The sequence below is a fragment of the Melanotaenia boesemani genome, chromosome 15, assembly GCF_017639745.1.
Source record: "Melanotaenia boesemani isolate fMelBoe1 chromosome 15, fMelBoe1.pri, whole genome shotgun sequence".
In the NCBI taxonomy this organism is placed as follows: domain Eukaryota; kingdom Metazoa; phylum Chordata; class Actinopteri; order Atheriniformes; family Melanotaeniidae; genus Melanotaenia; species Melanotaenia boesemani.
This window is the reverse complement of record NC_055696.1, coordinates 6,713,220-6,738,465: the sequence shown is the minus strand read 5'-3', so window position 1 is coordinate 6,738,465 and position 25,246 is coordinate 6,713,220. Positions and strand designations below refer to the sequence as shown.

Below are 25,246 nucleotides of genomic sequence, written 5' to 3'. Positions count from 1 at the left end.
TCATCAAATAGTTTGTGTAATGAGTCAGTACAGTTACATGTACAATGTTGTTGAGCTGCAAGTTAGAATTAACCGGACAATTTTAATTTAATTGGGTACTTTTTGTCCCAGTATACATGCATAGAAGGATAATCCAATTTTTGGGTGAAGAATAATATCTGATGCTGCAATGCTGTGAACTGTTTGAGAAAATGATCTGAGGGAGATTATTGTAATGTAAGTGTAGCCGAAGCAACTGCAGAGACTTTAAAATTTCTTGGAAGGGCACGTATACACATATATGACACCCATTTTGTAGATTAAGGGAGGATCAATGCTTAATTGTTTTTGCTGGCAGAGTTGATGATAATGTGAATGTCACTCCATCTTGAAGTATTAAAATACGCTTCATAAACAAATTGAACTGGTCTCAGCTTCATCATGCAACAAGATAATGATTTCAAACACACCTAGGCTGTTACTTGCAGAGGACAGGGAAGGTGTCACTTCAAGGCCACACCTCAGTCACCGGACTGCCACCTGATAGAACTAGTCTGGAATAAGTTTGACCAAATTATTCAAGCCATGCCATCAACAAATGGCAGAAACAGCAGCCAACTTGCTTGGAAAACTAACAACTACAATGGCTGACAGTTTGCAGAGCTTGTGTCTGTTTTAAAGGAATCAAAGATGTCATGTCCTTAACATTGAACATGACATTACAAATCTGAAAATGGCCCATCTGGCACAAATGGTGTTTTGTGTTTGAAGTTGATGTTGCCTTAAGCATGATTATACCTTTGGGTGAACTATACAAAATAATGGATTGTTATGATGCCCTTAAGATGTGTTACACGTCTTGTAACCTTTCCTCAAAAAAAGCTTTGTGTGATCTTTTAATTTGTGTTTTTATATCATTTTTATTCTTTATTTTTATTCTTTTATTCATTTTATTTCGAGATGGTCTAAGAAAATAGGCATTTATACTTTGTACTTTTGAGAGCAGGAGATTTCCACCCACAGTGGCAATATTAAACATGGCCCTTTTAGAAGGAGATTGGTCAAAGACAATTGCTTCTGGCAGAACAACAATAGAATAGTTGAAGTCAGTTGCTAAGGACTGCAGCAAGTTTTGATGCGATGTTTTCCTGCTGGCTGCTTATTGTAATTAATCATTTACGTAAAGGCAGTCTAAAAGTTGGATTTTATTTTAAGTCAGTAATGTAAGTCCTGTGCTTTCTGTTGGAATCCTGATTATGTTTCCTCCCACTTACTTTCACAGTGTCTTCACAGCCTCTTCACTCATCCTCCTTTTCTTCTCTCAGCCATTATGTCATCGTCTTTGAATATCGCTTCCCTTCTCATTTTTTTTTTTTCTGCCTGTCGCAGTCTGTTCCCTTCATATCCTTTTGACCTTCTGCAGAGTAGCTTTAAGCATTTGCTCTCAAGACTTGCCACATTTGTGACAAGTGCAGGTGACAGAGTGCATGGGTTAGTTATATTAGGACAGAAGACATACACATAGCCTGCCTATAATTCTGAATTCAGGTCAGTGGAAGGGAGACTGTTCTTTATTGAGCGCACTTAGTCACACAGTTAGCTATATATTGTTTGTTTAAGACTCAGCGCCTCCTTTAGTGGTATAAGATTTTGATTCTAGTCTGGTACCAACAGTTGAGACCAGCAGATGTCAGATGGTGGGGAATTTGTGCAGATCTATAAAATGGATTTCACCAACTGACATCATAATTGCTCTTTTCTCACAGATGCCGTCATGTTTTTTTTTAATTTTTTTTTTCCTTCCTCGTTATCAGATGGAGGCTGAAGATCTTGTCATAGTTACATAGAAAATGTGATTAATTGTAATTTAAATCTAGTTAATTTATTTTTAAGCCTGCCCTGTTAATTCTTGTAGTTTTTTGTTTTGTTTATGGATTTCATTAATTTTATTGTTTCTAGATTTTTCTTCTTTAACTTCTGACATGAGCTTTAAGATCTTAAGTTATTCAATAGAGTTAAGTTTCCAACTTTTAAATTTCATTTAAAAAATCTGTTTGAAATCTGATGTGTTGATTCTAATATTCAGTTTTATTTGTATATTACCAATTCACAGCAAAGTCATCTCAAGACACTTTACAGACACAGTAAAATTTGTTGTAGTGCGATTTTTGTCCAATTAAAAGCAGAAAAGTCAAATTTATAACTGTTTATATAAGCCAATTCATAAAAAATAAATGCCTAGCTAAGGAAAAGCTGAAGAACAAGCCTCTTCTTAGCAGCAAATGCCATCGGGATCAAAATGAAAATCACGACTCATCACTGGCATGAGTGGATGAGTAATACTGGTGCAGAGAGCGAGAAGGAGAGGAAAAGCAATCTATCTGGTGTTGTGGCAATGAGTCAGTTCACTACTGGAGACTAGCTTTGTGATTCCTAAACAAACATTTCTCAGTTAGTCAAAAAGTGTCATCACATCAGTGATATCTTAAAATGTCAATCCTCTTTCTAATTCAGAGCTCAAAAGTTTTTCATTGACAAAAGAAAAAAAAAGCTGTTGAACTACATCTGTTATAATTAGAAATTAATAAGTGCAACCTAGTTAGAAAAGGGTTGAAAACTGCAGAAATTAAACAACTGGCAAATTGAGCAACTGGCAGACACTCTGGCAGGTCCATTTTACACAATATCCCATCTTATGCTGAGTCATGTTTTTAGAATTAAAGAAATGTTTAAACCCAGAGATCAAGAATGACAAATGATTAATACCAATAAATACAACCAGAGTGTCTGATAAAGAAGTAATCATTGTGGTCACAGTAAAATTGTTTTTACTCAGTGTTTTTAAACTTAAAAAACCTTTTTGCATTTTGTAAGGATGCAAGTGCATTTTCATGTTTTAGATGTAAGAAATGGATGTTCTAGGTAATTTCACTTTGTTTTAGTCATAAATTGGCAAATTTGCCAGTAAACATGATGTTTGTGTATGAAATTATTTTTATGTGTTTTTTTGGCAGGTGCATGGTGCAGTCAGGTGGTGGTGCCTAAGAGGGTGAGTGCCGTGCTGGGAAAGAATGTGACATTAGAGTGCAGGGTGGAGGTTGGCACAAACCTCACTCTTACTCAGAGTTCTTGGGAGCGCCGTCTTCCTTCAGGCTCTGTCACAGTGGCTGTGTACAACCCACAGTTTGGCACTTCCATCCCTCCAGAGTATATCAACCGTCTGTATTTCCGGTCGCCGTCCTCCCATGATGCTACCATTGTACTGGAAAATGTGGGATTTTCTGACATCGGGATCTACACCTGTAAGGTGGCTACATTTCCTCTGGGAAACACCCAAGCCTCCACCACTGTCAATGTACTTGGTAAGTGGATCAAGTCCATTTCTTGAAGAATATGGTGCAGTTTTTGTATAGACAACTTCAAACACATCCGCAGCAAGCAGCTGAATAACCAAATAGTTGACTGAATATTTTGAAAATAGACTTTGTGTCATGTGAGTATTTGCTGATCTCCTGATTGCTTTGATGTGGACTTCATTTGGTTTGGACTTTGTATTTTTAGTTTTAGATATGGTCCATCAAAAAAGGTGGTCTTGGTCCAGATCACACTGAACCTTCTTTTGGATTATTGTCTTAGAAAGTCAACATATTATGTTTATTTAATCAATTCAAATTAGCCTTCAAAAAATCTTCATCTTTAATTTTACTACTTTCTTTTAAATGTGCCACTACATACTCCACAGGTATTCTCTGTGTCCACTTCCTGCATCAACGCATAAAATGTAGACAACTAATTTCTGTGATTAAGTGGAGAGTTCCAGAGCAAATAAAAGGAGAAGAAGCAAATCTTCCTTCACCAGAAAACATTCATTTAGTCAGGGTCTGCTACAGGCCCGTTGCGTTGGGAGTCTCATTGGTTTTAATTTGCATGCAATGACAGCTTCCAAGTCTGTTTTCAGACTTGCTGAGGGATTTACCCATTTTTCATTTAGATCAGAGGTTGTCACCACACACTCAGAGATGCAATATACTAACTCATTCAGTTTGCTTTCACAGAACAGATCACAGGGGTGGCTGGATTTGTTAATGATGTGTTGAAGTCATTTGTAATGGAATGCCAGAAGTGATGGGAAAGTAGTTTAATAATGCAGCACAAACAGAAATGAAATGTAAACATTTCAAACACTGCAGTTAACTCAGTAAAATAACCCCAAAAGGGTCTTGAAATTTTAATGTCCAATTTTAGTTTTGTTGTTATACCTTTTTCTCTCTTTATCAAAAACAGTTGAGCCAAAGGTATACGTGTCTGCTGGTTCAACCGCCCTGATCGATGGTGGCAATGAAACTGTGGTGGCCACCTGCATCGCAGAACGAGCACGGCCCCCTGCTGAGGTGTCGTGGGAGTCCAACCTTTTTGGCCAGTCAGAAGTGCAGCTTTTTGATGATGTCAATGGCACAATCAGCACACAAGTGCGCTACATCTGGCAGCCCACACGTCACGTCCAGGGCCACGCACTCACTTGTGTGGTCCGCCATCCTGCTCTGCAGAGTGACTTCAGGATCCCCTACCAGCTCAATGTGCAGTGTAGGTTCCTTTATACACAACAACTAAAAGATACTGAGTAGATTTTATTGTGATGGAGTTTTTGTTTTCCTGTCTACAGTTGCTCCTGATATCTCGGTTTTGGGGTATGATGGAGACTGGTATGTTGGCCGTGAAAATGTTCAAATGACATGCAAAGGCAATGCAAACCCTCCAGCTCATCACTTTCGGTGGATCAGGTGTGTGTGCGTTTGTGTATATGTCTTTGTATTACAGTTTAGCTGAAATTGACCCAACAGGAAGGACAGTGAAAGTGCCATAGCCTATAACTGTACACATGAGTATTTAAAGGCATACCAAGCAGAATATTCTTTAATAATCTCTTGATAAGCTTTCAGAGCTTTGAGCTAAGCAGCACCATGAAGCCTTTCATGTATAATGTTAGATTTAGGGTAACTTCACAAGGCATGCTAAGCCATGAGCATCTGAGGAATATTGTTAGTTTTGCCACTTAAATCTTTTACTTGTCCAAAATTTTTAACATAAACGTTTCAAACTGTTTTTTATCAGGTATTTTACATAAAGTAGTACACTTACATGATTACATTAGGATATTTGTTGTAGCCACTACTCATAAATATCCAACTCTTTATCTTTTGTGTATCCCAGATTGGACAGTGAAATGCCGGAAGGGGTTGAAGTTATAAACAGCACTTTGCTCTTCCTGCGCCCCCTCCAACGAAATGACTCGGGAGTTTACAGGTGTGAGGTTGCCAATGACATCAACCTCCGCAGTCGGGATGTGCGCATTCTCATACAAGGTGAGCAGAGTATACACACCGGAACACAGCTGACTCCGGTTGCTTTCTCTTCCCTTAGGAAGCACTGTGCATGCATGCACGTCATAGAGGGTATCACTGCCTGTGACATTGTCCTTCAAGCTGAAATGTGACACACTCACCCGTTGTGTACACACTGACAGTCCTATTGCAAAATCACCCATAGCTACAATATGTTGGCACTGATGTTAGACCTGGTATTAATTGCATGGTGATTTAGTCTTGATTAACATAAGGTCTCCAGATGTTTAAACAGGGAGTTCCTGGGCCAAACGGCTGCTGATATTTTAGGCCTCTTTACGCCACGGTGCTCTGCCTCCGTTCTGTCCTGCTGGCTTGGTGTCATAAGTATGTCATGTCTCTCTGATGTCAGTGATGAGCATGCTCCTGTGCAAACTGTCCTTGGGTGAAGTTCTGATCATGATGTGGTTTACATACATATATATATATATATATATATATATATATATATATATACTTTTTTTTCCTTTTTCATCTTTCTTGCCTTCTTTTTGTTTCTTTTATTTTTGCATGTGTCATACAGTAAAAGGCAAAAGCCTGCAGCCTCACTGTGAGATGATGTCCCAGATTCATAAAACATTAACTAGTCCTTTTCAACTCCTATTTATTATTTATCATCCATATTTCATTTTCCTTTGAGAGGACCTGCATGGGTGTGCACAAGCTTACACATGTTAGTGTGCCCCTCATGGTATGTGTTGTTGTGAGTGTGCTTGCATCAGTTCACTGCTTCTGCATGAAGTTGTGCAGTTTATACACTTGGAGACTTCATATTTCAGATCACTCAGTTGAGAATCTTTACCTCACATCTGGTCCTCAATCAAAGTGAAAGTAGGAGAGCAATTTTGAAGTGCTATTAAAGCTTTTTGACTCAGATTCTTTCCATTGCTGTCTGCTTATGATTATAGCCTTTAGCTTGTCTGTCTGTGGGTATAAGCACTAATTCACATTTACATGCTGGTGTTCTTTGTTTAGTGAAGAAAATAAATACCTGAATGTGCACATGGTTGGATATCTATGTGTAAAGAACAATCCCTTTTAGCCAGAAGAAATGTGAAAACACTTTCAGTTATAGCAATTTTAGTCTTTCTAAATACTTTTTATTGTGCCTGTCATGTGAGGCCCTAAACATTATAGTTAATTTATGACTCGTGTACAAGACACTCTTTATGAATCTTTAATCTCATCAGGAACCTTTGGTTTGTTCTCACTCAGCTTCAAACTCCAGTGTATTAGTTACTAAAACATATTCATGTCATGCAGAGAATACTTATAATGAATACATGGTACTGGTTATTTATAAACAAGAAGCATTATTCTGAGTAATGGTCTGTGAAATATTAGCAGAGTTCACACTTGTTCATTTTTGTTAAAAATAATACAGCCTGCTTGAGCACATTTTACATTCAAGTGCAAGGTGGAGGATAGAAAGTCTTCACTCTAACCAATTTTCATAGAGCAGAAGGTGTAGTTTTAATTTAAACCGTTAGAAGTCAACATATCCACTTAATCAAAAGTTGTTTAAATTTTGCTCATGATTAGAATTCAGCTAGGACAAAAACAATGTTTGACGTTATTTGTAAGAGTTAAAAATTCTTTATTTAAATCTGTGACACAAACATCCACAGTTTTGAGTCACACGTCTGTCCCTGTGTCACATCAGCCCCCAAGCTGCTCCCAGGGGTGGTTATGTTTTTATTTTTATCTCATTTTATTTGACGCATCCGTCCATAGCAGCAATATTAAAACAACAACAACAATGTTAATTATGGTGACGCTAACTGGAAGATGAAGAGGAGAAAATCTAAAAATGAGATTAAATCCTACGCATTAATGTGCACACACAGGCTCACATGGACAATGAGGCTTTTAATACTAAAAGGAAGCTGTTACATTGATTTTGTGGTAACATGCGCCTCTTACACAAGCATCTGCTCAACCTTTCTTATTTTATTCATTTCTAATGTACATAATGTAGTGCATCCTTTGTGTTTTAAACATGTTTAGAAATAGTACTTTAGAAATGGCTCTTGTAAATACCATCTGCAAGATGTAAATTAGCCATGTGTTTTCTGTAGTTAAGAGATTTATTGATGTTGCTCTCAGGTATTTTCTTGTAAATACAGCACATTCTTATTTAGAAGTAGTCCTCCCTACATCAGTCCTGATATTTTTATATATCATTTTTTTTGTTTTTCCCCCACTTGTTTATGTTTTGATTTATTTCTTTTGATTTATTCTTATGTTTAAGTTAAAAATCAGTCTTAAATAGAAACACCAGTGTAAAGGTTAAAAAAGGGATATAATTTTCTCAAGTACACAAGCACCAGTCAAAAGTTTGGACACAAACTAAACTCTCTACACTGTCTAAACTTTTGACTGGTCCTGTAAAAAAATATTGACGATTGTGATATCAGTATCAGTTACAAAAATCATTATGATTTTTGCCCTTTTTCACACATCACTTCAAGCTCTTAGCAATTAATCTAGTTAAGCTGTAACTCATTCCTGGATCAAATAAAAAGCTGTGATATGTATTTATTTTCATAATTTAGTAAGCAAGTAAAGCATGAACTGGAAGTTGAATTAATGTTTAATGCAACCACAACTATTAACCTTAGATATAAGACACTTTAAGCAGCAAAACTTGCTTGCTGGACCACGTTTACATCACGACAAAAATCTCTCCTGCTCAGTTTGTTGGCAGTGACACACAGCAGAGGTGGACTGTCGTTGGCATCCTAGCTCCAGTTCATAGCTCCATTATAAGTGTGCAGGGTCACACTTTTAATATCCCTCATCTGCCACAGCAGACATTTGTCTGCAACAAGGCAAAGTGTAAGTACAATACTAGTCACACCACCTACCTAGGTCCTACAATTTACCAGATAACCACTCTTTCAGTAGAGGGATCAACATAAATTGCGGTGCAAGTCCCACCCTTGATGCTCAAACCTGCCATGTTGTAGTTTTGTCCTGGCGGTTCGTCACATGCCCCATCGATGCCTCATTTTACCCACCCTTGTCTTTCCTCCTCAGTGCAAGCATGAGAGATTGGGATGCTTTTCAGAGTCCCATTGAAAGTTTTATTATTGCAGTTCATCATATACTTTAGTGAGACGAATTGTACCTTAAAAAAAAAAAAATCAATGCCACAACTACATTGCCACTAGCTAAATTCCTCCCCTGAGAAAACAGACCTGTAGAACACAAAACAGAAAAAAGAGTGTCTGTACAGAGAACTACAGCTGGTTGCTTTTCCACCGAGTTGTATATTTTTATGATGGACTTAGTGATGGCTTTGCAAACCTGAGGCTGCTATGAGCATTTACATCCTAGTATAGATGATGTTTTTGTCAACCTATCCCTTCTTAGTGAAATGCTGTTGTAGCTGGCATTGACATTCTCTGCTTCTGTCTGTTCATCTCTCCCTTTCACTCTCCATCCCCCTCACCCTCCTTCCCTTCATTAGATCCTCCCATCATGCCTTCCACCATTACCGCTCCTGTCCTAACCGGCCCTTCCTCCTCCACCTTTGTGGTCGATAAGAACCTTGTCCTTCTGAGCTCCCCCACACTCGAAGCCCTGCCTGAAAGTAACCTTGGTTCCATTGTGGGTGGGGCTGTGGGAGGGGCCTTGTTCCTGCTACTGCTGTTGTCTCTGGTTGGCGTATGTTACCTACGGAAACAGCAGTCTTTTCATGGCAACTACTACACCAAGCAGTGCCTGGGTCCCAATGATCTCCAAAAGGCCCAGACACAGCATGAACTGCGTCCTACCAAATCTGGCAGCAACTCTTGCAGTCGGGACCACGATCGAGAGGAGTGGGGCGACCGTGAGCTGAAACATGAACGCGACCGTCGTCAACATAGAAACTACAACGGAGAAGAGTATCCCATTAATGGGTACACAAGAGCCATGAGGGAGAGCGGTCGCCAGCAACAGAATCATCATCATGAACACAAGCAGTATTCTAGTCCACAGCCGGCCAGATGTAGCCGGTACCCTCACCCGCCTAAACCACGAGGAAACGACTCCCCCTACCTGTCAGAGGACTGCTACAATAGTGGGGCTGAGGGGGATTATGTGTCTCACACAGATGGCTCCGTCATCTCACGTAGGGAGTGGTATGTTTGACAAGCTACAAGATTCTGCAGGGGCAGAGCAACAAGGGTTTTGTTTATTGAATATAAAAAAAAAAACAATTTTTTTTTCTCCTGTGTTCACACACACCTCAACTAGGCTAGTTTGTTTTTTTTTCTGTCCAAGGGTTCGGGTTGACGCTTGAGACAGGATGTTTGTACTCTGTCCACATCAAAAACAGACTGTTTAACTAGTTTGTTGGCCTACACAAGTAACTCGTTAGTACTTTGTGTGCGCGTGTGTACGTGTAGAAATGAATGGAAAAATTACTGTATGTGCTGTTGCTGCCTTACTACATGGACTTGCACAGTTAATTTAGCATCACTTGGGTTTTGAATTGAGGCCCTGACAGCTTCCAGATGACTGTTGGGTATCTTTTTTTTTTTTTTAGTTTCTACAAAATCAATGTTTTTGGTTATGTGAAGTTGGTGATTGCTCATTGCACACCAACCCACCAAACTTTGTTTGAAATTATGGATTTACTTCATAAAATTCTTCTGAAAACTTCAGGAGGGTTCCTATAATTCTACATATTTTTTTTAGTTTTTTTTAGATTTTTTCCCCAGAAGGTAATTAGTTTTACTTTTTCTTTTTTTTTTTTTTTTTTTTTTTTACTTTTTTAGTGTTTTTTTATTTATACTTAATATCCACATTTTACACAGAATTTTACAAGAATTCAAATTATTAAAAAGACAAGTAAATTTTTAATTTAAATTTAAAACTTAAAGCAGTTTCACCATCACTTTTTCACTCTTTCTATATGCTGCATCTTTGAATTTGCATCATAAAGAAATCTGCCATTAACCTTGTTTAATTTAGCTTTAGAGCTGAAAAGGTGTGTATTCTGAAAACTAGACTGAAGGATTTTGCTGAGGTAGAGAATAGTTTACTACTTTTGATTATTGTAACACATTCAAATGTAAAACTTTTAAGATAAATTTTCTTTAGAGTGTTATGGGTGTTAAGTGTGAATTTCAATTTAATTTATCAAAGAAATATACCAATTTTTAATGATGTAGAACCCACAACTCCAGGTAAATTCATTGGATTTAAATGTTCTTTTCCCAAATCTCAGCCCAGTATAATGGACTAATTTATTTAAGAGGATTTATCTGCCTGACTAATCTTGATCCCTTTATGACTGATGGCCTGTACAAGAAGCAGTGCACTACCTTCTGCAGATCTCAGCTGACTCATTTGCCTGTTTGTTTTCTGCAGCCTCTTCACTTCTAGAAGTCATGATGTAAGAATTTAGTGCTTGAGGACCTGACCACTGAATGTCCCAGTAATGTGTGAACTTTAAGAGCATTTCTCCTGCGTGTCTTCAGCTCATCTTTTATCACCAGGAGGGAGGGATGGAGAGGGATGGAGAGGGAGCAAGTGAGCGACCTGCATGAATGGTGCACAGTAACAGACTGAGCTTGTCATACAGGTCAAGTCTTAATATGCATGAAATACCACACATTTGTCTAAGTTAAAGTTGCAACAGGGATAATGTTTATTCAGTTTAATCCCTTTGTGGGATTTACTGAATTCTGGGAAGAGATTCAGGTAACTTATACTCATTAGTTGGCCACATATGTCCACATTTTTCTTTTGTCTATCAGATGATGATGGGTCTATTTAAGAATTTGAACACTGGAACCAAACCAGGGCTCTTAGGAAATTGAAGAGCGCTACCAGCAGGGTGTTGTTTGAAGCAGGCAGCCATCATACCCTGGCCTCCTAGTCACAAAGTATTTTGTTGCACAAAGACATTTTTCAGCCGGTACATTTTTCCACACTGATGATTCAACGTCTCCAACCTGAGAAGTAGGTTATAACAAGGTTGTCAGATTTATAATCTGATGCTCTTTCTTGCTTAAATGTTTTGTTTGTCTTGTTAAATATTTAATTTCCAGTTCTAAAAAGAAATTATATAGACAGATTTGGTTAGTTTTTGTTCTTATAATTATTTGCACTTTTACTCAGAGATTAGAAATGCTCTGCTACACTTGTTAAATCTTAGTTATACACTTTTTTCTCAGATATATTTAGACTGTATTAACAAAGAAATGTCTGTTCATTTGTAACCAGTCTCTTTTTATTGTCAATCATGAAACCTTGCAGGATGTACCAAGTACTGTGACTGAACTAAGGAGAAAGTTTTGTTTTGTTTTTTTCTTTCTTTTTGTAATTTAAACTTGTGTCATTGGGCTATAGAGCCCCAGTAGTTCAGGTGTCAAATATTGACAAAGCTATTATGGATGTAAAGATGAATTTCAGTTTTTGTATACAGTTAAAAAATCTATAGTATTTTGGCACTTGCACCTATTTACTAGACTGCATGAGGGAGATCCAACAATTTCTTTCATATGCACTAGTTGTGAGTTCATGGCAACCTAAGTAATGTGATCACTTATACAATATTTGCTGCCAGATGCCAAATATTTATTTAACTTGTGTTTAGAAATAGGAGTTTGATGTCTAACTTCAGTATTACGGACCAGTGACAACTGATCATTAGCTTATATGAATAACTAATGTATCACAGTTGTGTACAGGGTAGCCTGAAACAGAAAAAAGATACTTTAAATATTGCATTTGTTGAAATGGAAATTGTCTTATTTGTCCAGTTGTGAATTTTGTGCAGTGAATAGGCTGCAGTTATCATCATGCCATTTGATGAAGAACCACTGCAGCACAGTGAAGAGTCCTAACTGCAGTACATTTAGTTTCAATACTGCGCATAACGTAAATAAGCTCTAAAGGCAGAAGGTGCACATTTCAGTAACTTGAACCTGATAATTCACATTTAAAAAAATAAAGGATTGATATTATTTATCAAAGGCAAATGTTTTGCGTTAATATGCCCGTTTTCTATCTAAGATTGCTGCTGTCATCCTACTACCACAGAGGTGTTTGGAAATATCCTTCCTCCTCTTGTATCGGGTAAGATGTGAAGATGTTTCTCAAAGCTTCATCCCGTTCTATCAGGATGATTGGATGTTGAGAACGTGTTTCTTCGCATCCTTTTCATGTCCAGATGAAATTACAGTTGGCAGTTTGTCATCTGCCCAGCTTCATTTTTACCAGTAAATTATAGGTATATTATTTTTGAGTGGGGGGGGCGGGCATCCTGCCGATCAGTATTTATTCAAGTTTTTTTCACACAAATGCAGAAAATGACAGGAAGCACGGCAGCCTGAACCCCTTTGTTTTGCTTCTATGCACTAAGACGGAAATTCTTCTAATCAATATCTATTTTTTGCTCGGCTCGTCACTTTTGAGCCTTGCACCTGGATTAATGAAGTTGTTTTGTACGGACATTTGCATCGAGATATGTCATCAACATCTTTACCCTGAGAAATGTACAACTAGTGCCTTAGATACGTAAATTTTTCTTTTTTACTTATTGATGTGATGACCTGTTTTGTTGCTCTGAGATTTGTGTTGCAGGTTTAATTTAATTTCAATTTGTATCAGGAGGAATTCTTAGTGCCATGGTCACTTTTCTGTCTTTATCACCGGGACTGTACCAGAAGAGTAAATGACGCAGTATATTTGCAAACTTAGAGGCATAAAAAAAACACAAACACAAGCTTGATTGAATTTGGATGTAAAATTAGTTACATCTTCTCTACTTCAAAGGTATCTGTCAGGGGTTTTAGTTTCTGTAGAGTCACTGTTGTTCAAATGACTGAATAAAAACCTTCAGTCTCACACTGTCCATGAAAAGCACTTTGTGATCTTTTTGGTATTTTGTCTGTATGTATATATATATATATATATATATATATATATATATATATAAAAGCAGAAAATGTAAGTTTGTAGAAGGAAAAAAAATATCAGTGACAACAGTGAAGCATTATTTTGTCAATCCTTTTGAGATTCTTTGTTCAATAAAGCACCTTAGCACCTGTGTTCTTTTCTCTGGAGCTTTTTCAGCTTGCCATTACTCAGACTGCTCAGTCTCAGCCTCTTTGTTCATCCATAAATGACATCATCTCTAGCTCCCCAACACATACTGCTGCAAACCCCCCACCCCCACCCACCCAAATCCAGTGTGCATATTTGGGACGCCACGCATGATGTAATTCAAAAAAAATTTTTTCTTCTTCTTTTTTTCCTCCTCTCACTTTATCTGATTTCTGTCACTCTGCAGGAACAAAGGCTGATTTAAAGTGTTAATTTATTGTTTTTGCCATTTAGTTGGATACTCTATGACTAAACTGTTTATTTCTTCTGGTTCTCCTATGGTCAGGGGGTTTGACACAGCACCTCCTGTGTTGCCTTTACCAGTCCCAGTTTGCTTTGTTTCAGGACAGAGAGGCCTTCACTATCCCCTACAGCTCTTCTCCTTTGTGAATCCACCATGCTCCCACCCCTGTGTCTTTCTCCCAATGTCTACCAGGTGGTAAAATTAACTGCTGAGTGTTTCCGACTGGCCCAAAGTCCCCACTCTCCAGCCCATTGACTGTCCCCATGGCAACAAGCTCTTCTGGAGCTGCTGATGGAGGCTGTCTTCCTACAAGCTCTACCTGGCCACAAAAAGCCGAGAAGAGAGGGATGTGGCATGGAGCTGAGAGGTTAAACATGCTGCTGTGAAAGGCAGAGCACAAAAGGAGAGAATTGGCTACTGGAAGTGAAAATGGCTCATTATGCCCTGCTGCTTTTCAGAGCGCTATTCTGGCTATGAGGGCATAACCTGCCAAAGTGACCTTGACATTGTGAAGCTCACACTACAGGTCCTCAATACGCGCTCCCCCCTAAAACTTTACATTTCAGCTGACCTGTCTGTCTTCTGTTGATCTTATCGTGGTCATAGCACTTGTCAGTCTGACCTTGAAGTAGGTCGCAATCAGTCTGAAAATAAATGCAGGAGCAACTCAGTAGCTGTGATGATGTCAGCCAGCTATGCTTGAATTTGTTTGAGACACTTGTGTAAAAGATCAGCAGATTTGCTTTTCGCCTGCGACACAACAGTTTCCAAGGATACTTTTCAAAACACACAAAGGAGTGAGCAAACGTCTCAGCCAGCGCAGAGGGATGCAGCACTCAAGTGTGTGTGAGGGAGAGACTTTGATATCAAGTCCCCAGAAGAGGTGGCATGAAATTGTCACCATTGTAAAACTGCAAAAATTTTAAACAGCACTCTAATCTCTCTTGCCCACATACACCAGCCTCTCCTCCCCCTCAGGTCTGTTGCTTCAGCAAAAGTGCGACCCTAATGTTTTTTTTTTTACTCACTCCTTTACCTTGGCTCAGGCCACAAAGTACGTTTTGTTTAATTTATACGTCGGTCTGCATCGTTGACCTCTCCAAGCAACAGCTTGCACTTCTCCTGGCTTCACAGTGATGGTGTTGGTATGATAAAGTGCTGAAGTGGGAGAGACTTGCAAGGGACAGAAAGGAGCCAAATCTAGAGCTAAATCCCAGTGTGGGGACAGCTGATCACCACTAACACCAGTAATCCAAGCCCCTCCAGAGCTGATGGTATTTGAAACAAAAAATCTTCAAAGGGCAGGAAAAACTAAAAAAAAAAAAAAAAAAAAACATGAGTATAACTGAGCCAAATAATCTTGATTTTTTTTTTTTTATGATTTTTTTAATGCAGTTCTCCAAGCTCCTTTTTTTAAATAAATATATTGAGATAAACTCATCCTTGAACTCTTCATAGTGCTTCATGCATTGTGGGTTTAGAGGAGTTTCTATGTGCTTTGTCTAACTGTGAAGGTGCCTGTAAATGTCTATAAAGGCAGCTGACTTTATAAACTACATTTTTAAAGGAATTTGATCAACTTAAGAGGCCTTGTTATAGTTCACTGGCCATCAAAGGTAATCGAATGGTTATTAAGTGTTAGAGGACAGGATGAATGGAGAAGGGGGGGAGTGGGAGCACAGGAAGAAGTGGCTTTCAGGGACAAGCTCAGAAACCCCCAAATTGTTGGTCTGCATTATAATTGAACTGTTATTTAGAATTCGCATCTCAGCACTTTATTGATCCCAAATCCCCCCCACCCCCACCCCCTCCCATCACCTTAGCAGCTAAATTAAGAGAAATTGAACATTCCCCACCCCCACCCCCTTTGTCCTCCTTTGTCCTGCACTTCCTTCAATGTCCCACATTCTCAGTTTTACACATTACTCCTGATTGGCCAAAGCTTGCCATTCTGTTTCGGTTTAATGCATCTTAATCACGATTAATCCTAATCCCCCCTCAGTGGACAGCATGCAGCATATGCAGGCATATGGTGTAACAAAACTAATTCAACACGCACCATAAAAACACATGTTGATAAAAGCCTGAGAAACAACCATGTAGAAGATGTAGATGAGTTGATTCATCCTAAAATAAAAACGATGTGAGCGATTTGACTGAATTTGGTTAAATTTGAGGTAGTCTTATTTTGTCATACTATCAATATTTATTTGATATTGCATCTTTATGCACGCACAGACTTTTATAAGTATCACATCATTCAGTGTTAGCATCTAGTTGTAGCCCTGATTTAGCCATGTATGTCTTCAGCTAAATTTAGATCACTTTTAAAGCAAGCAGTTTAGTCTTTATTAACTAAATAATGTATAAAAGAAAAACAGCTGTAAATATATGACCTGAAATCAATCCAAGAGAGCACAAACTGGGATTTCACTTTTGAATTTTGTTCAAAACCAGGCAGTTTTCCAGTCTGGAGGAGATTATTTTCACCCTGATAATTCAGTTTTAACATCAACATGCTAAAACCATTAACCACTTTGTTCAGTTCCAAGGTGACATGAAGATGACTTGATGAACATGGAGACTTCATATTTCACTGGAGGCTGAAAAGTGGTCTACACAGACATGTCAGTTAGATTAATTTAATGTGACTTGTTGCCACCACTTCTATATCTGTACTTGTTTGTGAGGGTTACATACAGTAAATACACGCATCTTGCAATGTTTACATTGTCTGGATACAGTCTACCATCATGCACTAAGGTTCATCACAAGTCTTAAAGCTCTGATCAAAACAACTACATACTGTATGCAAGGGTTGAATGGTTTTCTTTGTTCTCTTGTAGACTCAAACACTGGAATATTCTATTTTATAAATCTGTTCTTGATCTGTTCCCAAGTTATATACTGATTTATATCGGTCACAAAAGTACCAGAACTAGCCATGCATGTCATCTGCTAGATTTAGATCATTTAACCCAAACAGTTTAGTCTTTATTAACTAATTCATGTGTTAAATAAATAAAAATTTCTTTGTGCCAATAATCTACCTATGTCCCCACTGTCCATAATGAACTTTGAAATAAAGTATACATTTGGAAAACACTGCCAAATCCCCTTAATCTTGAGAAACCGCTCACATTAAATCAATTCAAACAACCTTTAGATTTATTAGACACAAATATGGGTTATAATTGTTTTGTTTGGTCAATTCTGTCTCCATACATTGACATGGAAATTATTTTAAATGTCAGGAGTTTTATTTCCAGGTAAATGAATAAGAATAAAAAACTAAATAAGGTTTTAGATTAAATGACAACACACTTCCAGGACTTGGTAAAGAAGACAGTTGAATGCAAAAACACGGCAACCATTTAATATGATTAAACTTTTCTGAATACAGTACAGATAAAATGTTCTCCCTCATTAACATTGCTGTGTTGAAATCCTTCTCACAGTTGTTTGCTCATTGGTCTCCAAAAAACACTTTTAAGTAGAGGGTCTTGAGTTTACTCTCCATATTGGTCCTTCAGGTTCATATTACTAATCCTGGTTAAATCTTGGCTTAATATATGTATTTAATCAACATTTTAATTTGACCTAAACATCTACAAAACTTTCAAATTTAACCCAGTTTCACCTCAGACATCTATGAACCATTCATTTATATTTTGAATGTCTTTTCAACCAAGAAATTCTCTTTTGCTTATTGCATCCTCGACCATGTAGTAAGTCATCTGTGTGCAAGTTTCTCTCATCTTTGGTAGCTGATCCAGCCACACATGCATGTTAGTACATGTGATTACTTTCCTATAAAACTGTTTTCCCTCCCTGTATTTATAAAGACACATTTGGGCAATGTGGCAGCGACCACACCATGGTCCTGAGGCTATAGTTGTGTGTTATTTGCTTGGAGGACCCAATTGATTGGCTGACAATCATCTGCAGACTCACTCTCCTCTCTTTTTGTCAAAGTTTTGGTAATTACCCTGTGAACTGATTGCACATTCACTTGTTTTTTTTCTCTTCTAAAAAAAAATTGTACAAATGCAAGTGGCTTTTTTACCTCTTCATACAGTCCCCTTTCATATTTAGTGTTATCATACTGTCACAAAACAAAATAATAGAAATAAGCCTGACAGGTTTAAATAGACTTATGAGGCAGGAAGTATAACCCTTGCTAACAGCAAATACTTAGATATATAAAGAGCTTAATTCATCCATATTTATCAGAGTTGAGAATGCAAAAGTAAGCAATTTGAACCTAAGAGGTTTATTGTGTTAAAGTTTAAAGATGTTATATTTGTAATGTATATTTCCATGCACTTTTCTATTAGATGTGTTAGCATCAGTGTTGAAAAACTTTATTTCCAATCATATTATTAATAACTGCTATGTAAATCATTTTAATAAGCCTAAAATTCACAGTGCAAACACTGGGATGGTCTCATTCTCCTTTTAAAAAAAATCTCAAAATACATTTTAATCATAGAGACAATTTTATGACACTTTAAGATACTCAGATATATTTTAAACTTTAATGACTTTAATGTGTTTAAACTTTAACCCTAACCCTAACATGACAGTCTTGCTTTTTTTTGTGTGGTACTAGTGCTGCTTTGTTTCCTCTTTAGAGTCGTTTTTGGTCAGATTGCTGTGGCATTGTGTTGTGTTTATGTGTTTTTCTCTAGCAACCAGCTCATAAACATATTACTTAAATTTTTCATCTAAAAAAGCGAAGCATTTCTTGCATTTGCCCCTTTAGTGACCAATAAAGTTTGTGGTTTCAGCTCTGGTTTTGAATTGCATGCCCATGCCAACTTTCCTCAGTGGATTAGTAGAAATGCGGAGAACCAGTTTTAGAAATGTACTGGCACCAGCATATCAATGGAAAACATGCCTCAGAACAGTTTGTACACTTTCTGCAGAAATTGCCAAAAAAAGATATTGCACATTGCAAACAACTAAAAGAAAATTCACACATGCTTCTCAGAAAACAACCACCAAACTGGAGCATCCTTTTCTTTTCTTCTAACAGTGCAAATGTCAGAAATGAAGAGGTGTTGGTTTTGTATATCTTAGTCCAAGCTGCTCTTGTTTACACTTGTATTGGATACAAGTTGAGCTGGAACTAGTGATCTAAAAATAGTTGTACTGTGACTGTTTTTTTATTTATTTATTTTTGTCTCTTGTACTTTGTGATATACTGGAAGTCTCTTTCTCTACTCTGTCTCAGACCAGTCTCAAGCGGAGAGGTCAAACTCCATCACTGTGGCCGGAGCTGTCATGGGTGCAGTTCTCGCCCTCTTCCTCATCACTGTCTTCACGATTGTGATCGTCACTGCTCGCAAAACCCCTCCAACAACCTTCACTGACAAAGTGTAAGTATGACAAATAATTCATGCTGTCTACCATGATGCCATAATACGTCAGGAAGTGACTGAAGCCCAGTGCTCGGTTCAGGGAGTTGTTTCTTTGCTACTCTGGAGAGCGCCGCAGAGATGCTTGTCTAGGAGCAGGGAGGCTTCCTGTCTTGGCGGCAAGTCTTTGTCCTGTTTTTTTTTTCTGCCTGTCTACAGGCTGAATGAGCTGTCACATTAATTTTAGAACAAACAATAACTTTGAGGTTAAATTATTTACACACTCCGACAGAGTCCTGCAACTGTCATGAAATGCTTTCTGTGTGTTTATGCCATTTTTCCTGTGCATCTGTTGTGTCTCCTCCAAATATGTGACAGATGCAAAGCTACCGGACTGGATAAAATCCTTTGTTGTTCCAGTGCACAAAGATGAAATCCTACAGGATTTAATTAACAGCTTGTATCAAGCATTAAAGTTCACAAATCAAAAATGTAGGAGGAATTTCCCACCCATTAAATACTAGTCATTGTTGCAGGCTGATCTCCTTATCCATCCCTGACAGTACAACACACACCAGGGCTGTCATGAGTTAAGATTATCATGACACGATCACTGCGGCCAGCAGCACTTTAAAAAATGTTAGTGCAATATGTATATAAAACTTGAAAAAATACTGCTATAGGAATTTTTCAGCTTTGATTTGGAAGGTAAGAAACTATATCAATAATTTTAAAAATTACAATATTACTATTTTATCATCTTAATATAGCTAATATGATCAAAACCAATATTTCACAATGCACCCTCCTATAGTATTACTTGCATATTAGATATTAGATTATATTAGCTAAACAAAAACCACACATTTTTTTTCGTCTTTACGTAAAATTAAGATTTTGTTAAGGCATTTCTAAGAAATATTGTACATTTCTTTCATTGTATTCCCTGATTTTTTTTTTCTATCTCCCCCTGTGTTTTTGTAATTTAACACAAAAAACGAAGAAATTTGTGTTTGGTTTATATTTTCACCCCTTTAATAAAACCAGTTGCTGCTGTATTATACATTCTTAGAAAGTCTGATTAGTCATCTTTACAACAGGCTATATAACTTGTTAGGATTGTGTTTCTATTGAATTAGAAACTCAGCTAAATGTGTGGGTATCACACCAAAAAAACTCTTTCAGAATCTCCTGCAATATTCTTCAAGTGGTATCCATGAGAGTCAAGTTCTGCCTGAACCCAACTGAACACCTGTGGGATCAGCCTGAGTGTGCTGTACGTACTTAAGTGACTAACACAACCACTCCTGGTTGAGGAATAGGTTGCCATCACAATAAAATATGACCAGTTTGGTGACCAGCATGAGGAGGAGGTGCCAAGATGTTGTGATGATGCATTTCCACACTACTGAGGTCCCTGATAGGGTAAAATGAATAAAGTGAGAAAATAGTCCATATTTGTTGTTTTTTACTTATTACTGTGGGGGAGTGCAATCATCCAAACCACTAAACAACCCAAGAGCAAAAGGAGAATACTGCACACTGGTTGTTTTTCTCATTCCACAGAAGCTCAGTCCTTACAAGTTCAACCTTGTTGTCAAGATGGCAAATCAGGCTTTCCAATGATGTATAATCCAACACCAATTTGTCTTATTAAAGGAGAGAAACAATCAACCAAACGCTAACTCTTTTTGTGCTAAGTTTATTTTGTGTTCAGTGGTTTTTAGTTTTTCATTTACTCAAACAATGTCAGTGTTGTATGAAATGTCACACATGAAAACACTCAGTCATTTTACACAATAAATAATCACACTTTTGTCTTTTTCTTTCTTTCTTTTTATTCCTCTCACATGGTCTTTTGCACATATTTGCATTTTCACGTCAGTGTCGGCTCAGTCTTCAGAGAGATCTGAAGGACATTTACAGTCTACGTTTCAGACTGAGTTGAGAAGACCCTGCTGACTGAACGGCAGCAGTAAACAGCATGAATTATGGCTCAACATCCGTGCTGGGTGTGGGCCCTGCATCACTGCGCTGACACTACAGGACGCTCTGTCCAGCCATGTGCTGGAGTGGTCAATGCCACGACAAACTGAGCATCTTAAGTGTGACCGTGGCTGGAAGTCCCAGTGGAATGAGTTGGGGGGGGGCGCAAGCCTAGTACATCTCTTTCATCACACGTAGACATGAGTGTAGGACAGCAGGTCACTGAGACCACCAACTGTAATCTATGTATAAAAGAGAAGCATAGCATTAAATGACACGCAGTGGTAGAAAATCAAAGTCTGTCATGACATCTTTTTATGAATTACCAAGGTCAGTTTCTAGGTTTCAGTTTAGTAGTGGATAGGGATTTCAGTAAATGAGAGAAATGGCTCTGATTTGAACATCTTGCAGGGGTTCAGAGGAACAGCTGTCTCATATCTCCAGATTTACTACTATGGGTGAAAGTCCATCACCTTTATTCTCATACAGTCCAATATCTGAAATCCTGTTGATTAGCCAGTTATCACTTAGTAGCAGAGCAGAAGTCATACCAGAGAAAGTAAAAATAGCCATTTACTCGCAAAATCTGGTAAAACTGCAGAAAATGCATCTTTTTTCATCCTCCTTGTCTGAAAAATCCTATTCATACTTTTAGTTCATTTAGCAGGCTTTGTGTTATTAATTTGTAAAATCTGACATGAGATAAGCTGAATAATAGCAATAATAGCAGGCTGACTCAGAGTTTTCTCCTTTAAACAGCTGCCCTTTAAATGTGATCCACTTAGTGATTTCACACCCACCATAAACTAGCTATCATTATCCTGATTCATCTTTGTTCAAAGCAGTTTACTGTTCTGGAAAAAAAAAAATCTCCTTACTGTCATGCCTTTTTCCTCCTCTGTGAAGGATTGACCTTCCTCCGACTCACAAACCGCCCCCTCCCTACTCTGAGAGAGCACCGACTGTTCCTCTGGGAGTCCACGCATCACAAGTGGCCTGGCTGTGTCAGGTAAACCCCGCTCTTTTGTTGCAAGCCATTCAAAACATGGGAATCATAATATCTCTGCACCAGGAACATTAACACTTTGTTAGCTCATGATGAGTCACAACAGGCAGTAAAAAACAACCCACTGATTGATGCTTTTATCTAGTTTATTAAGCAGTGATGTTCTCATTTAAAATGCAGGATAGTTTAAATTTTCATTTGTGTTCTGAGCTCAACACAAGCTTTCATAAGCATTTTCTTTTTATAAGCTGGCACCTAAAGAGGCCCCACATTTAACACAAGCTGACATGTGAAGACAATTTTGCAATATACCAGGAAAGAGCTTTTTTTTTCTTATCTGCAGGCTCGCAGAGCGGAGCGAAGGTTTGAGCTAACCGACAGGCAGCACCCACCCACAGCAAGGCCCGTCATGCCACCAACACAAGGTACCACCCAGCAGTGTTCCCAGCTAGAGTGGGTGTGTCACCAGAGCGGGTCAGACCGGGTGTACATCAACCACCGCGAACACTATGTGTGACAGATAACCTGAACACAGTCCACCAATCAGCCGGTAGTCACTCTGTCTGAGTGGCATCGAGCGTACTGGCTTCACCTGATTTCCTGAGCCATCAATCCAGAGGAGACAGGTGGCAGCAGTGGAGGAAAAATGTCTTCCTTTGCAGGCAATTCTCCACATTTTCACTCCACGAAAAAAAAAAAGAAAAAGAAAATAGTTGACCCTTTTGGGAAATAGCATTTTCTTGACACTGCTCTCTGAAATATGTAACAGTAAATCTGTAGTTGCAGTCAGCAGCCAGTTAGCTTAGAACAAACGGGGAAGAACTAGTGCAACTTCCTAAATGTCAATATGTTGATTTTTTTTTTTCTTTTTACAGTTTCAGTGTTTTGTCAAACTCCACATGTCACCCTGATCTGTTTGTGCATTAAACAGCAGAAAAGGTGTAATTAAACCATCAACATCCAAATACCTTTCTTATTTTCTCACATCAGAGAGCATAACTGTAGTTTAAGTGCCATTTTGGAGGGATATTTCCCTCCTGAGTATATCGTGTGCTGCCGTGTTCCTATTCCTCCAATGTGACAAGATGGATGTCAGTTATTTTCTTGTTTGACAAATCGCTTGTATTAAAGTATACATTACTGCCAAACAAGTTCTAAGTCTGAAATATATATAAAAAAACTAACGCAGACAACAAAGAAAGAGACTAAAAGTAAGACTGATTCTGAACTGCAGTGTAAAGGCAGCTCTGCATGAGGGTGTTTAATGACCTTTATAAAGTAAACACTAAGGAATGGAAGCTCTGCCACTCTGGGGAAACGGGAAGAGAAGTCCTTGAAGATTTGAGAGTACGAAATAACACTTCTAGTTTTTTTTGTTGTTTTTCTTTTTTCTTTTTTTTTTCTTTTTTAATAAGAACATCATTTCAAGGTCACCATCACATTGCATCTACTGTTATTGCCACAACAAAGAGAAAAACTCTTGAAGCAAACAGAAGATTTTAAGAGGATGATGTGGTATTTGAGAAGTTGGAGTTCTTCATTTTGTGATGGAAATGTTTTGACACAAATGAAGTATTTGTTTAGATCGCTCACTGCTCTTGGATTCTCCGTCTTGATTTTTAAGTGGGGGTTGAGATGCTTTCCAAGAGGGACACCTAGTGGTAAATGTGTCAGTGCAGTTCTTATTAAAATGAATAAACCAGGGATCACCAAGTCCAGACCTCTTGGGCCAGTGTCGTACAGGTTTTAGATGTTACCTACTCACCTTACTTATTAATGGGTCATTAGTATGCTTTGGCAAAACTTGACAACAAACTGTGGAGGAGATTCATTTAATTGGAATCAGGTGTGTTGGAACAGGGTAACATCTAAAACCTGCGGGACTGCTGCCTTTAAGGACTGACATTGGACATCTCTGCTGTTAATACTGTGTGTAAAACAATGAGTATTAATATGGTAGAGGAGAAAAAAACCTTACAGTCAAAGCCACTTACACAGACAATATGGTATCTTGAAAAAAGCTTTAATTAAATTGACTTGGTGCAGTGCACGCTGGCTCACTGTTGCTTTGTCATCAGTGACAGTCCATGTTAATGTAATACAAGCTCTAAAAATCAGCTGACACACAGCTTTTAGTCTGCAAAACATTTGTAGTAAATAACTTCTTATTTGGGAGCAAAATTACAACAGGAAATAACAAATAAAATAATAAATATACACAAAAACATTGTAAACCTAAAACAAAAGATAAAAGTCACAGCAATGATGACGCCTCGCTTTATGTAGTTGGGTTTCTTTTCTTCTGTTTTTTGTTATAAGACCATGATTCGGCTTTAACTTTTTGTGCATTTCATAGCTGTATTAAGATAAGCAGACTCCTAGAAAACAAAAATTAATACTGATATTGTCTAAATGATTTTACAGTTTACAGATTTTAAAGTAATATCAGGTGGTGCCAGAATAAGCTGCTTAGTTGGCAGCAGATTTTGACAAATCAGACCAGAACTTTCTGGAGATACCCAACACCATGCTGTAATGCGACTAAGAAAAGAAGTGAATACAGTACATATTTAAAATATGTCATTTTAAATCGTTAAGACATGATCATCATTAAGTATGAGTGCACCTTTGTTTTCCGTTAAACATTGATCTGACAGTTAACTGCTGCACCTAAAAACTCTTTACAGTTCACTGGCTCAGAATTTGCATATATATATATACATATATATATATATATATATATATATACTTATCTATATTCATGCTGGTACACACCCAAGTTTGTCAGATCACAACTGAAATATCCAAGCTGCCGGTGGAGTTATGAAGGTCTATATAAAGATTTTTTTGAAGCACCACCGTTGCTCAGAATATCTGAGCAATATAAAGCTTTTTAGTATTTTTTCCCCTTTTGATGTGAAATTCTATTTCTTCAAGGGGTGCTATGTGTAAATTTATGGCTGTGTGTTGTATTTTCAAAAGCACACAGCCCTGAAAAGGACACGTCCATTTAAAGGTTTAGCTCATAAATACCAGGTGTTAAAATGAGTTTTTAAAAAAAAACAATTTCAGATGAAAAACAACATGATAAATTATACTACTTTTATAAGGTAAAATGGAGTAGCACTATGTGAAATTTGAGATAAAACCCAAGATTCATGGGTTA

At 37.8% G+C, this 25,246-nt stretch overlaps 1 protein-coding gene across 2 annotated transcripts in view; it reads left to right on the top strand.

Moving 5' to 3' along the window:
* nectin3b (nectin cell adhesion molecule 3b) overlaps positions 1 to 22,782 on the top strand; it is a 31,558-nt gene extending 8,776 nt beyond the window's left edge. Inside the window, exons 2-8 of one of the 2 annotated variants that reach the window (XM_042009109.1) lie at positions 2,994 to 3,341; positions 4,264 to 4,563; positions 4,643 to 4,760; positions 5,191 to 5,342; positions 18,965 to 19,109; positions 21,981 to 22,083; positions 22,424 to 22,782. In XM_042009109.1, the coding sequence (XP_041865043.1) occupies positions 2,994 to 3,341; positions 4,264 to 4,563; positions 4,643 to 4,760; positions 5,191 to 5,342; positions 18,965 to 19,109; positions 21,981 to 22,083; positions 22,424 to 22,597 (1,340 nt within the window). In that variant the 3' untranslated portion in view covers positions 22,598 to 22,782. Of the gene's footprint in view, positions 1 to 2,993; positions 3,342 to 4,263; positions 4,564 to 4,642; positions 4,761 to 5,190; positions 5,343 to 8,853; positions 10,085 to 18,964; positions 19,110 to 21,980; positions 22,084 to 22,423 lie in introns of those variants that run through there. The other variant, XM_042009108.1, reaches the window with a different exon arrangement.
* Positions 22,783 to 25,246: the final 2,464 nt, after the last annotated feature.